This window comes from Cyrtonyx montezumae, unplaced genomic scaffold (genome assembly GCF_038088225.1).
Source record: "Cyrtonyx montezumae isolate F1298 unplaced genomic scaffold, pur_monq_1.0 scaffold_0, whole genome shotgun sequence".
In the NCBI taxonomy this organism is placed as follows: Eukaryota; Metazoa; Chordata; class Aves; order Galliformes; family Odontophoridae; genus Cyrtonyx; species Cyrtonyx montezumae.
This window is the reverse complement of record NW_027071824.1, coordinates 48,927,991-48,943,371: the sequence shown is the minus strand read 5'-3', so window position 1 is coordinate 48,943,371 and position 15,381 is coordinate 48,927,991. Positions and strand designations below refer to the sequence as shown.

At 37.1% G+C, this 15,381-nt stretch overlaps 1 protein-coding gene across 1 annotated transcript in view; it reads left to right on the top strand.

Annotated features, from left to right (window-relative positions):
- The window catches only part of NT5DC1 (5'-nucleotidase domain containing 1), a 126,311-nt gene that overhangs the window by 73,587 nt on the left and 37,343 nt on the right, over positions 1–15,381 (top strand). Inside the window, exon 7 of the mRNA XM_065734685.1 lies at positions 10,367–10,541. Within this exon, the coding sequence (XP_065590757.1) occupies positions 10,367–10,541 (175 nt within the window). The remainder of the gene's footprint in view (positions 1–10,366; positions 10,542–15,381) is intronic.

Here is a 15,381-nt window from a genome sequence, read left to right as displayed (position 1 = left end):
ATGAATGTATGCAAGAACTTCTTCGCGGTGAGGGTGATGGAGCACTGGCACAGCTGCACAGGGGGGCTGTGAAATCTTCTTCTCTGGAGATATTCAAGACCCATCTGGACGCCTACCTGTGCGACCTGGTGTAGGGAACCTGCTTTGGCAGGGGGGTTGGACTTGATGATCTCTAGAGGTCCCTTCCAACCCCTACGATTCTGTGATTCTGTTTGTGTGGCATCCTTTTTTTTCCCAGTATTCAGGGAAGAGTTCTTTGCTCTGTGGAAACTGCATCTACCAAATACTTCGAGCATGCCACATTTGTGAATGTGTATTTCTACCACTCTTTCTCTTCCATAAATCCCAGGTCCCGTAGGCAAAGCCCTGTGCCCATGGGATATGAGAAGCAGTACTGTTTTCCTTCCTAGAGGTGGCAGGGCTGTTGGTAAAGGCCCATGGCAATTCCATCTACAGTTCACCTGCCAAGAGCACATCAGGAAGATGCCAAGGAGGACACTGCTGTAGTGAGTGTAGTGCTGTGTGAGCCACCCATGGTTCGGCAATGCAGGGGCTGAGCTTTAAGACATTGTCACCATGTGCTGAAGGAGAGCTCAACCAGCTGTTGTTTGCTGGTCTGGGGACACTATACATTCTGCGATGCTTTTAAAGCTCTCCAATTAATATACATATTTTCAAAATATGTATGTTAGTTCACATCCTTTGTAATTGACATTAGCAGAGGTAAACAGTTTGGGATTGTTGGCTTGCAAGAGAGAATCATTTCCAACAACAAAATATATTTTGTATGCTGTTGCAGCTGATGAACCACAAGCAGATACATTTCTGAAATGAATAAAGACATGGATTTTCACTTGATAAGAAGTTAATATATGACTTGAAGAGACCAGAGAGATTGAGCGCTGTAAAATTTGTGTTAACAGGAGCAGCGACAGTACTGTACTTTAAGAGAAATTCTATAGTAACTTACATATTTTTATCAAGAATATAGATTGCCTTGAATTTCCAGATCTTCCTTCTACTAGTTGTAAAAATTCATACAGACATTGCCTCAGATAGCCAAGATTTCCCACTTGCTAGAGCCTGTTGATGGCCTGAAATAACAGAGGTCTGTCCCAATACATGAACTATCTCAAGTATGTTACCATCCACTTCCTGCAAGATGTCTCTTTTAGAGCCAGAGTGCCCTTGGACACAGTTCCAAAAGTTTGAATTTCAGTATCCTAGTTGCAAATGTAGCTACTTTAATGCTTGTTTCTTGATGTTTGCATGCTAGATTGCTGTTAACTTGAATTACTCATGCTAGAATCTCTTCAACTCTTACAGGAACAAAACCTGAATAAAAATTGAGATATTTCTTAGAAGTATATGGCAGTAGAACTTACTTTGAGAGTGCATGATTTCACATTAACAATTCATTTCCAATCAAAATAACAGAAAAGGAGCGATTAAACAGCAAGTATCCTTCAGGCATTTATGGGGCATGAATTCTCATGATAACTTTTTTTGCCAGATTTAGGTAGTAATTTTGGTCTAACTGAGATTTCCAGTGGATGAGCTTGAAATACAGAACCAAAGACTAATTCCAGGTTTGATGATTAGGGTGCCTGTATGCAGAGGTATTGTAAAGTTTGAGTCTCTGTTGCTATATGAAGTGGCGAGGGTCAGATAAATGAGATTAAAGCACAAAAACAAAATCATGTCAGCACCAGGATTCAGCAGACTGGAACCATGTTCCAGCAAGGCAGAGACAGTGCTTCTGCCTGGCTTGCAAAATAGGCTTATGCACTGTAAGCGACTGCCAGTTTGTGCGCACATGAATGTTTCTCCTTTATTTCTTTTTGTTTCAAGGGCTTGTAAGTTATCCTGTTGTAGAATGAGGAAAAATCTGGAATACTAGGGAAACTTAGCTAAAAATAAGATTCCTTAACGATTCTGCTTATAAAATCCCTTTTCCTCCTCATGTTCATTCTTGGAATTAATTTCAGCTAGCCACTGCGCACTGGGGACCTGTTTTACATTAAGTGATGTTTACAACTTTACTTTTCATCTTTTGGCCCTTGTTTAGATAATATTAGAAGAGAAAATTTAAGCTAGGAGAATAATGAAAGCAGGATCACAGGTGAAGCACGTGGAAGATTTTTTTAACTTACTTTTTCATATAGATTTCCCTTGGCTCTAACCTCCAGAATGCTTGTAGACAGGCATCATCCTTTCCAATAGTGATTTAGGTATAATTTTAAATGATTTCTAGTTTTCCATTCTCCTTACAGGGGATGAACTCAACACAAACTTTTTGGATGTACTCTGCACAAAATTAGTTAACTGTGTTTTGTAATTTTTATAAACATTTTTATGGAGACTTTGCCACTTTTTAAATTTCTAGAAAGTGAGTGTGTTTTTGTTTTTTTACCCTTAAGCTGATAGCACTATAAAAGAATAAACAGGTCTTTATGCTTCAAAGAGGACATTTGAAACTCAGTGTTTCTCCTACTTCCTGCTATGGCAGATTGGCTGCCACCAGTGGGACAGAGGCTGTCAGCAATGGAAATAATGTGAAATCTCTGTGTGTATCTCTCTTTTTTTGATAAATTCACCAGCATGGCTCCTTAGTTTGTGCAGTGGTCAGTTGGGTGAAAACTATGTTATTAATAGCAAGAAGTCAAAAGCTATATTGCTGCTTCTCTCTGCATTCATTTTCTTCACCGATCTACAAGCAAATGTTGTATCTGACATAATCACAGGCATCAATACCCAGACCTGAGGTGGATAAGTATGAACTCTAGTGCCACTCATTAAATTAAAGAATGGGTGGAGAATGGGTTGCACATTCATCTGTAATATGTAATCAAAGTACTTTAACTATAGAAGTTATCTTGCTTTTGCCTCACCACTGCTAAAGGGATGGGTTAGGTACTCTCTTCGTAGCAGGTAGTCGTCCAGTGTCTTTTTAAAAACCTGCACTTATGAACATCATGAAACCTGTGAGGCAACTTTTCCAGTGCATCAGTACTCTTAAATTTAGAACATTTCTTGTCTTGCTTTTGGAGGCATAAGTTCAGTGCTTCTTGACTCATTGACTTAGGTATCAGGGGACAGATTATTCCCTTTTTCTTTTTTTACTTCTCCAAGCAGCTTTTTAAGTGCTTGAAGACTGGCGTTATTTCTTGTTCAGCTTTATCTTTAAGCTGTCAAATCATCTAGTCTTTTCCAGATGGCCAGGAGCTGAGCCTTCTGCACACATGTGGCGTGGCTTCTGGCAGCTGCTGGTTGTGGATCGTTGCTTCTGGGTGGGATTGGCCTCCAGACATCCCTGTATATCATTATGGCAGCAGAGGGGCTGCCTTACTTTTAGGGGAGGTGCAACCCACCCAGCAGCCCTCCTACACCCCTTGGTCGGGTGAGTTCCTCCTGGTGGGTGGTGTCCCCTGTCGCTAGATGGCGTCAGCTGCACACCGGACATGAGAAATAATGCCTCAAGGGATGAGTTTTTAGCCAGAAAAGCTGGTCTCTCCAGTAGCATATGGATTAACTGTTTGTATGATAAACAATTGAGTACAGATGTACTTTTCTTCTTGCTGCTGTGCAAGCTTCTTAGAGACTCTAAATTACTACTACTACTGTCCACTAAACTGCTCCTCCTACTACTGCTGCTTCCTGTAAACTGCTACTACTTCCAGTAAACTCCTATTACTTCCACTAAAAATATTTATGAGAAATTTAACCCAATTCTTACTGTAGTAAATGCCTCTGAGTACCTGTCAGTTCTTCTCTGGAGCCCTTTTCAGTTGGGACCTACAGAAAAGAGTAACCTGTAATGTCTTCTTGGTGGAGCAGGACTGCTGAGTAGGACTTCTAGTTTCTTAGATTTGTCAGCAACCTATGCTTTTATTACAAAATACACATGGTGTGTACTTTATTTCATTATTATGCATTTCACAACATCAAGTGTAACATCATGTTTCAGCCAAGCCAATGCACTCAAGTAAGCCTCATCAGCTGTATAAATAAAAATGTACTCTAAACGACTTCCTGTCAAATTAGGTGTCAGCATTTCTTTATGACCACAGCAACATCCATTTCTCACCTTCTTCACTGTATTCTCTTGTACAGTTGAAAAAACTATTTCCTCCTTCTGTCCTAAATTGTTTTGTTGTTGTTGTTGTTTTTTATGAAGGAACATATTTTAATTGTGTGAGTTTACTTGAGATATAGCCTAACAGGCATCAAATATGTACCAGCCTTTCTATCTGCCCAAGAGTAACAGCAGCTGGTTTTGGCTTCCTTCAGAGAATTTCTAAGTATTCAGCCTTCTTTTAGTTTGAAACCTATCTTCAGATCCCAGAGCATTAAAATTTTTGCAGCCAGTTTCTCATAGGCCACAGGAGTAGAAAACAAGAAGAAAAGGAAGTGACCATTAAATGTTTGAAGAGATGGTGTTTTGCTCAGTATATTAAATATTTATATAGCCTTTCAGTCACTATTAATCCAAATAGTCATGTTTTCTCTAGCCTTCCACAGAATTCTACCTTATAGTCACCCCCTCAAAATTAATCAAGGTGAACATATGGAGTTGTCACCACTGGAAAATAGTCATTTATTTTATCAAATAAAGTACTTTAGCAATTCTGTTTCTACCTGACCAGAGCTGAATGTTGCCAGAAATATTGAGAACATTAATATTACATGAGCTGTAAACATTTGGTTTTGCAGCTACACAGATAAAAGAGTCACATGAAGGATCAATCAGACCATCCTGTATTTCCACTGGTAATATAAGATTTCTTCAAAACTGAAGTGTTACATCCAAAGAGTTCATTTTGTGATCTTAAAAATAGTTACTTTTCTGAGAATATCAGAAGAGTTTTCTATTTAGTTTCACATAATATGCTGATAGAGGTTTTTGGAAACATGTTATTAATAAACTAAAACTTATCATTCTTCATACTGGTCTACTTTTCATTTATCTTCCTATTTCCTATATCCTCTTTTCTGTCTGATGTGTGCCATTTTTTCCCATCTCTTTGCCTTTCTGTTCCACATTCAAGAGTCATTTGAAAGATAACTTTTTTAGGCAGCCAGTCATATATCCAGGTACACAGTTCTTAGCTTTGACAAGTAGAGGTTCATTGAGACCTGTAGTCAGCGGTGTTCCTCAGGGAGACGTTCAAGACCCACCTGGACGCCTACCTGTGCAGCCTGGTCTAGGGAGCCTACTTTGGCAGGAGGGTTGGACTCGATGAACTGTAGAGGTCCCTTCCAACCCCCTACAAGTCTGTGATTCTATGATCACACTCCAAGTTCAGTCTCATGATGGGCAGTGACCCACCTGGGTGTCATTTGGAATTTGTGATCTCTGATGGCCAGCCTAGACATACTCCTTTTTCCCCCTACTGTCCTTGAAACATTTTGTCTCTCTTTTTCTCAGTTGTAAAACAGATTTGGTAATATCTCCATTACATCTCAACTCAATACCATCTTTTCTTGTCTGCTTCTAGCTAACTAAGCTAATACTAGCTAGTAAATCACTAGTATTCTTCCTAGGCCAGGGTGTTTAAACCTTTGGTCTTTTAAGGAACTGCACAGTCTCAGCCAAGGAACTGAAGCAATTGCAGGAAACATAATATTTTATGTCTATTTCTTTTTTTTTTGCTCTTATGCCATTTTCCTCTTTATAACCTCCTTTCTTGCATCCTTTCTGTTTTTAAACATCTCTGTCTCCTGGGGGAAAGAGAAGGATGATTTACTGCTTCCTACTGTTCTCTGTTCCTGATACCTGCCTGAGGCCAGACCTCCAGAATGTAACATTTTACCCCATCATTCCTGCTTTGCACTTCACTCTTCTTTGTTATCCGGCTTTATGCTGACATTTCCTCCTCTCTGCCTCTCATTTTGTTTCTGCTACTCCTTCTACTCCATCTTAAAGGAAAGGAGATGAAGATGACTTGTCTAATGCAAATTTAGCCAACATTCTCCTCTACTTGTTTTCATTAGCAGGAAACTATCTTGCAAGTTATTTTGTAATGAGGTTAGTTCTCTTGTGCAACTGTTCAGTGTTCATTTTAGATATTGGAAATGTTTAGAAGGGAAAAGAAGCCAATATCAATAGTGAAAAAAGTGTCACTAAAAACTTGATGGGCTATAAGACACTGGAAAAGCAGTGCACAATATAGTTTAAAGCAGTATACAATGAGCATAGTTATCTGCATCATCATTTATATATAGTAAGAATTTACTTCAACTCCTCTCTGTTTATCACATAAATGACTTTTACGTACAAGCCTGCATTCACACTAAAATTAGGAAAGAGGTATGAATTCTTACTCATTTCAGGGCCACAGAGAATCTAGCTATAGATATTGATAGCTAAGCAATCAAATTGCCTTTGAATTTAGAACAGAATAAAGTCACATACCAAATACTACTTTCTTTGTAAGAACAGTTAGTTATAAAGCCACTAAATACAAGCTACAAATTGGCAGCTGAAAGTTTATTTTTCTTGGCTGAATTCTAAGGATTTTTTCATCCTCATACCTCTCCACTTAGCTAAGCCATATAAATAATGGTTAAATTCTTTTATGTTCAATCAAGTAGCTGCCCCTTAGAATTAGTAACAATCCTGAAAAATGTACCATAGTTCTTTGTTTTAGTTCTGGACTGAAACCTTGCCAGAATTGTACCTCTTCAACATTTGCCTCTTTTATAACCCAAATAACAGTTAAGAGTGAAAACTGCATTGGCCCAGCAATACAAATTGCAGACTTTGAGCCCAAAGGAATCTAGAACCAGTGGGGTGTAAACTGACCCTGACAAAGAAAAGTGCTATAGTGAAGAGAAAGTACGAACTGTGTTTCCCCACATAAAGGTATTGTATTGGAATATCAGATAGTGTATCTGAATATAACTTCGTGACTGCATTAGAAGAGGGTGATTGGATGAAAGCCTGCATTGTTGTAAGGGCTTCTGCCAGTCCCTGCAAGCACTGTGCAAGCTCTTTCTGATTTTGGTCTTAGGGTTTCACATTCCAGCTATATACAATTCCCATCTCACTTATTAACACAGCTGTATTACAAGAAGTTAATATAAATGGCAAGAAATGCAAAGGACATCTTGATCAATCATCAAGATCAGATTAGACAAGAAAAAAACAAACCCCAAGCTAGACATTAAAGGAACTTCTGATAATATATATAGAGAAAATCATATTAGTTAGAAAACATGACATGAAATAGATCTGATAAGAAGGTCTGAAGCAGTTTCTGGCAGCATTTTATTATGTGGCAGTTTCAGACAACCTTTTAATTGGTTATATTTCTATCTTCTGCTTAAAAATGAAATAATTTTTTCTGAAAAGATATTTAATGAACTGCAAAGACAATTACTATTTTTGAAAGGTATTTGAAAGATGATTATATATCCTTGCAGAGGTTAATTGCTAATGTGTTATCCTAAGCAGTAATTCTCTGTATTTCAGAGAATTCACAAAGGTGTTTAGAAACAAGGATGGAAATTGAAAAACTGCATTTTTTCCCTGGTAATGCAGAGCAACAGCAATAAATTACAAAGTTGTGCATGAAATGCACAGAGGTTTGCTTCCTGCTCCATATCATTGAAATATGTTCTTTTATTAAGTTATATGAGGGTAAATATATTGATTTATAAGTTGATAATTACAGTCCTTTTGTTTCCACTTTTATTTTTTAATTTTTTTTTTTACATTTTGAGAAGGTGTTCACACTGCCAAAGAGCCAGAGGTTATTAGTGTGGGCTTTGGCATGAATACAAATATCTGCAAGCTAGATGGATACATTTGAGTTAAAAAGTGTTTTCCTTTCACTGATTTGTGCATACGTATTAATATGTGTCAGTATCCATGCTTCTACATGTTCAGTTATATCTATAAAATGGATAAAATTGTGGAGACTTTATTATATCATTAGTCCTCCTTTATGATAGTGAATTTGAGAGCCACCAAAGCTTCTCTGAAGGGTACTCATATTTCCATTTTTAAGAGAATTTTGAAATTTTTTGTGCTCTTTAAGAGTTACTGCAGGCTAAACACATCGCTTATTTCTCAAGAATGGTGCTTGTCTGATAATTACCTTTCTGCTTTTCAGGAAGAGAGTTGTATGACAGTAGCACAAAACGGTTTACTACAATTAGCTTTCTTTCTCCTCTCCTGCATTAGCACCAATAAAATTAATTATTTTCTGATAGCTTACTGACTCTTTGTTCAGTAGAGTTTTATTATTTTTTTTACATTTTTAAGGTGTTTCTAAAGAAAAACAAAGTGCAGCATGTGATACAGTAATAACAAGTAATCAGAAAAAAATGCTTCATTTCTCACCATCAAATCATTCCATTTGATTGTAAAAACTTAACATGATGCTGATTTCTCCATCACATAGTTAAACGTTCTCAACTCTGCCAGCAAGGTGTCTCTGGCTCTGGTGTCTTCCTCAGCCCTTGCACTACCCTCAGGGTAAAAAGAACACTGTGTATTTAAATGAACTTTACCATCTTTCTTTGATTATTTGAACCCATGAGAGATAGTGCCAAAACTGCTTTGTTTGTGTCCCCATTCATTCTTGTCTAATGTGTATTTTCCATTAAAAAAAAAAAGGAAGGAAAGAAAAATACTTGCCATAGCGTAGTTCATGAAATACAGCTATTAATGATTATTCTGAAGAGGAAAGGCATCTTCTGCTACTAAAAGCATTATTGCTGATCCCAAACAGTATGTTCCAGGAAAGAGGGGGTAAAAACATTTTCCACAGGAAACCTTCCTCTGTAGATCTGCTTTGTTTAATCGAAAAAAGCCAATGCTCTTGGCTAGCTCTCAAGACAAACATTGTGGTATCCCATGGAGCTAGCTGCAGGAGCATGCTTATATTCCCCTGACTGTTACATGTCTTGACCTAAATATTATGGAGTAAAGTAGTGGCTTGGTTAGAACTTGATAGATTTTGTTTTAAGGGATATTCCTGAGATGTAGCAGTCCAATCTGTAGCTTTTGAAAGGGAATCTGTCGAGTCACAGTACAGATTAAGACATTTTTGTCTCCTGTCTAGCTACAGGGATGACATCCAATTTGAAACTCCTTATGTGGGAGACTTTTTTTCCTGCCATCTGTAGATGCTTGAATGTGTTAACTCACAAAATGGTATTATGTTTAGCACGCAGTATATATCTTTCAGCCTTTCTTTGATACTGCTGTTTCAACTGTATATGTTCTCTCTCATTAAATAGCTAAAGTTCAAGTGGTTTAAATCTTATTTTTTCTTACTTGAAAATAGCATTATTCACATACCAGAAAGCTAAGTAATGTCTGGGATTTATTAAGTCATTCAGCAAAGTTGACCACAGACAGTTGCATATAGAACAAATGCTGAAAGAAAAATAATCACGTTGGCAATGTTCATAAGACTACAATACACACAGACAGAGAACCAAACACTTGGTATTGTTTCTGTTTATGCATTGCTATATTTCCCTTTAGACCTTTAGCTGGCTGGACATTTTTGGTCATAGAGGGTTTGATCAGAGTAGAAAGCTCAAGTCATGGGGATAATGCAAAAAATTTAACTTTCATATTACTTCGACATCTTGGTACAGTAGCTATGGGTTATACCAAGGTACATCTTTGTTTTCTTAATATGATATTAATGAATAGACAATTTTTACTGCTAACTTTGTGTTATTCTACGCTTTTTAAAATCTTGCATTTCAGGTGTATTTACAAAATTCTGTTGCTGCAGTGTTCAGCAAAAACAGTATTCTTGATGCTGGAAATTCTGTTGGTTTTCTTCTCTTTGTATCTGTTCCTAGTATTCCACATACCTGTGAGCTTTGCCACCTTATTTGATCAGCTCTTCACAGATAAAATGCTAGTTGTGAAGCAGCAGTAATATTAACATGAGTGTTATTCATCAGACAGTACTAACATAAGAAGTAACTGAACAATGTTCTTGTGAATTTCATATTCTTATGATTTTCTGAACATTACTCATTTGTAAATCGCAAACAGTATCCAAAATTTGAGCAAAGGGAATGGAAATCATTATTTGTTGTGTAAGACTGTAACCTGTAACATGTGCATTATTTACTCTTATGATTAAAAGAACATCAAAATCCAATAACTGAACGTTCTTTAATAGAGAAATCATTACAATCTTATTTCTGCTACAAAACATCCTTTTCGTTTCATTGTTTTTTGTTTATATTGAGTTACAACCCAGGGAAATCTTTAAAATTTGCTTTGCCTTTTTAAAGTTCTGTTGTTTGCACATGAAAGGATATTTGCTGTACGGATTAAGTGGTTTGTGTCCAGAGTTGGCTAATATATTATTTTGTTTTAATTTTTTAGAGGACTGTGGGACATATTTCCCAGAAGTGAAAAATCATCCAGAAAAATACTTACAAAGATGTCCCAATTCTGTAAAAAAGTGGCTGAAACGACTGAAGAGTGCTGGGAAGATTCTGCTACTAATTACCAGTTCTCACAGTGACTATTGCAGGCTCCTGTGTGAATATATTCTTGGGTAAGTGCAATGTCCATTTCAAATTATGTTTGCCAGATGTCAGTTGGAGATAAGCCTGAGCTTTAGGAACGTTAAATTTCCTTTCTTTGTGTGGTATAAATCGTTTGGATCTTAAGTTTCTGGCGGGTCTGTCTCTAATAGCAAGGTATTCAAGACAAAGTAGTTTATCTGTTAGCTTGTGAGCTTCATGTGACCCACAGCACACATATCCTACATCTTTTCTAGGCATCATGATGTGTTTAAAGACATCAAGAAATGTAGTAGTAATATTTCTCTTCTTTTTGCATTAAATCTATACAAAAAACCTTACAAATACTTCTTCCTCATGACGGCTTCCACAAGGTTGTTGTGCATGAGGAATGTGCACTTGCAGGTCACAGCAGAAAAGATAAAACAGGTAGTTGATTGCACTTGGCAGCTGGTTGAGATTGGCAGCTGCTGACAACAGCTACTTTTCACCTGTACTTTTATGAACATGACTGGTCAAGTCATATTCAGTGAAATGCAGTAAAACTTACACCTCCAGAAAGGAATTAATCCGTGATGCTAATGGTTAGGTGGGTGATATGGTGAAGCTATTCAGTAAGTGAATCGAAGAAACAAAAGTAGTGCAATGTGAGCCAACCTTGACTATCTGGATGTGTAAGGAAGCAGCAAAGTGAATACAGCAGCACTGTAAGAAAACCACAGGTGAGCTGGAAACCAGAGCAACCTCCCAAAACCAGTTCCACTTATATCACCTGTATTTTCTGCTCTAATTCTAAACGCTAAACAAAGCATCAGCTGTTAACAGTTCTTACCACCTTGCATGAATATTGGACATTGTCATTTGAGGGATAAACCTACTTCCCGACAAAAAACAATTCTATTGAGTGAAATGTCTTGAGAATGAACTTTTAAAGGTAGATCAGTCTGGTGGTTTTCTGAATGAAAATTTGATATAAAACTAAAATCATTAGCCCCCCTCCTTCCTGCCCCACCACTAAAGCAGATTCCCTATGGTAGGTTTCACAGGAAAGCATCCAGGCAGGTTTTACATATCTCCAGAGAAGAATGCTCTACAGCCTCCCTGGACAGCCTGTACCAGTGCTCTGATGGCAGCAGTAGAGATCCTGCTTGAAAGATGACTGAGAAGACTGAAGTGTTTTCTTTTGCCTCTCAAAAGACAGAAGAGATGCTCTGCTAAAAGATTATCAAATCACTTTGTCTCTTCTCATGAGTATATTCGATGTTCTAAAATAGTGTTTTCCAGTGACTTATCCAAACTGGCTTCGAAGACATCTTCTGAAGTAACAAGTACTCCACTGTCCATGAGATCTTATTGATCTAATAAGTAATTTGTTTTGTCCTGAAAGTAATTCTAAGCACTTTGTTACTCTTATTTACTCCATTCCTCTTGTATCAAACGATGAATCTCTACTTTCCCTGGCTGCTTTTTGTACTACTAGAATACAGTCTAGGTTCATACATATTACCTCTTCTCTTAACCTTCATTTTTTCAGGTTAATTGCATTTTATTTTTTTATATCAACTCTTGTGAATTGCTTCTTTTTCCTTCTTATAATGTTTATTTCAATCAATCATTATGAAAATAATGCATAAAAAAATAAAGGATAAAGATGAAAAGTGGAGATATGTGTGAAATTTTTACCTCTTAAAAATAATATGCTTATCTTGGAACTGTTAACTTATTTGCAGTTTCTTGAAAAGCTTCCCCTTTAGCAAAGAAATTGCTGTCCACCTAAAGTCAGCATTGAGATATATGTGCTTAAGTGTATGATTTATTATTTAAAGTGCAAAATATCCCAATTGCTTTCACCTGACCAACTTGTCCTTTAGGCTGAATGCCATTTTGGTAAGGACAGAGTAAATGTAAGAGAAAATCTGGTTTTATAATAAAATGAGAACTTGTCTCCTCGCCAGATCACATGCATGCCACTGGAGTCATTGTATAAGGCATGTAAGCCTATTGAAACAAGTGGAGGTTCATTAGCAAATAGCAATGTAATCGTGTGACTTTTCAGGCTTACCTACAAGTAAAATGTTGGTCAACTTAGCTGAATGTTAAAGTGTTGTTAGGAACAGACCTAAATGCAAGTATGTTGTCATGCAGTCACCAAAAGTTCACCTTTTCATCAGTGTTAGCCGCTTAAAAGCTAGAAATGTTTGAAGGTGGTCATTTTGATTCCCTTTGAGATTTATGGAGTGAAAATTTGGGGGATCATCCTTGGCAATTAATTCTTTACCATAAAATAATGTCTGAAGTAAGTGGGATGAAATGTCTAAGCATGTGGATATTTTTCCTTTAGCTCTGTCTGCGGTATAGACTACTATCTGTGAATTCATCATGCAACTTTTAGATGGCTATAGTTAGCTGAGATAGGTCCTACTCTGTTTCCTAGACATTCACTGTAACCATAGACCACCATGCCAAGCACAAGCAGAAACTGGAACAAATTTTATCATGAATGTTATCTAGTAGTAGGAAAGTATGCTTAGGTGCTCATAAAATAAGTAGCTTTGCAAAAGAAATTTTTAATGATTCTAAAAAACCCACATCTTCTTCTACAACAAATCAAGATAAAGTTACTTGAATCTTATGAAATACTATCACTATGTTTTGAATTTTTTACATAAAGAACAAGTCATTGTTCTCACAAGTCTTTGTCATGCTCCTGAAGCATTCACTTTCAGAATAAAGTTCAAGTTTAGCTTACCCATGGAAGCACTCTTTGCACTGTATGTCAATACCAGAAGCTTACCTTTGTTAATACTTATCACCTAAGAACTGATGATGCATGCTTTTGTTCAGCGTCTGGAATCTTCCAAACAATTTTGTACTGTTTATCTTTGAAAGGTTTACATATGGTCGCAAGTTGAATAAAACAAGCAATACTTAACTGGAGGAAGGAAAATTAAAGGCGTTCGGTTTTAAGGCCAGAATGTAATTTGGAACACAAAAATTTGAAGGTAACCTCATAGGAAGAGCATTCATATTTTTTGTTAAGTTATCTCAGTCTTCTGGAAAACTGTAGATTATTTGAAAATGGGACACTTAGCTAGTTTTCTTCCAATAAGCTTCTTCTACCAGTGATAGTACTTTAGTGCCTCTATTTATCTTGGACTTGCCATTCATGACTTCAACATTCTTGCAGAAGTATCTCTCATTCTTCAGATCTTATAGGTAATACAATCATCCAAACAAAGAAACATTCCTACTAAAATAAAATACATGTCATAGGTGGGGAATGTTTACACTTTCCAATAATAAAAAATAATCACTCTCTAAGCAACGTTTGTCTATTTTTATGTTTTAGTAACTGCAGAACATGTAGGTAGCCATTACTGTTATTATTTCTTGCTGTAGCTCTCAGCTGTTGTAATAAGTGAGGTCAAAGAGAATCCTTAAAATAAAGGAGACCCTTCCTACAGTAGGAATCACAGGCACTGCCAGAAGTTCATCTCATGGTAGGATAGGCGGCATGAATGTTCCCCAAGGTTACCTATTTTTTTCATATTGGCTTTGTAGTATTACTGGCTTGTGTAAGCTTTCATATATACTGTGCTGAAATGTTCAAACCCATTTGAATTGATGGATTTCTTACACTTCAGATATTAATCTGTGTTTGACAGGCCTTATTTACTTTGAAAAATCTGAATTTAATGATGGGATTCAGCTGGGAGATTGAGAATCATATTTGTTGGTCTTTGTGAGCCACATGTGAAGTGGGGATTTAGTCAGAGCAGTCAGTGGAGTCTGAAGAAAATGTTCAGCTGACAGAACAGCAGTTCAGACTCAGGGTATATGAAATCACCCTTCACTAACTTTGTCAATTAGATCAGTTAACTACAGTGTCATCCTAGATACCTGTTAAGCCAGCGCATACATATAAAATAGATACCAACAATATGGACATTTTCATTTAAGTATCTTTAGTTTTCAGTTACTTTCAGAAGCCAGTAAGATTTTATAAGGCATGTATAATCTCTAAAGTAGAAAACAAATACAGTCAGTATGTAGACTCTTAGTAGGATAAGTAGGGGGAAAAAAGTCCTATTTTGTCTGAGCTTCATTTGGTTTAACTGCTGGATTTGTTTTCTTCTCCAGTCTGTTTTCCTAAACAAATGAAGCGCATGTGATCAGTCTCTGTTTCTTTGTTTGTCAAAACTTTCACAACTCTTGGATCCGCTCACTGCTTGGACTAAATATGACACAAGGATTTTAGTGGCCTCTAAGTTATGAACTTGACATGGAGTGGCTTGAGTTGGAAGGGACTTCAAGGTTCATCAGGTTCCAAACAAACCCTCTGCTACAGGCAGCAATGACAACCACTAGGTCAAGTGCTAGATCAAATTGCCCAGGGCCTCATCCAACCTGGCCTTAAACTTGTGTCCAGGATAAACCTTTTGTATCAGTCTTGAGGGCTGTGAGCTTTAGCTTCTTCCCACTATCTCCCCAGACCAAGGGAATAAGAAGAAGGCAGAAGAAGGTAAAGTTTGTCCCGTTCTTTTCAACAGGACGTGAGTGATGATCTTTGGCTCCTGGTGGCTTCAGTGAACCTCAGAATTGAAATGTGGAGTTTTTATCAGCTTTGTCGCAAAACTAGCATAATAAGGATTAGACTCCAGAAACTTAAAGTCATCACAGTTTCCTCTGGGGGAATGTTTTAATAAGGCAGATGAGCAAGAAGGCATGGTTGCACTGTGAATGAAAGTTGGAAGCCATGTTGGAGATGATATTCCATGCAAAAAATGCTAGATGAAAGATGCCAGGATCATATCACCTATGGCCCAGTACACTTATCCAAGCTATTCCTGCTGTAATTAGCTACGATTGCTA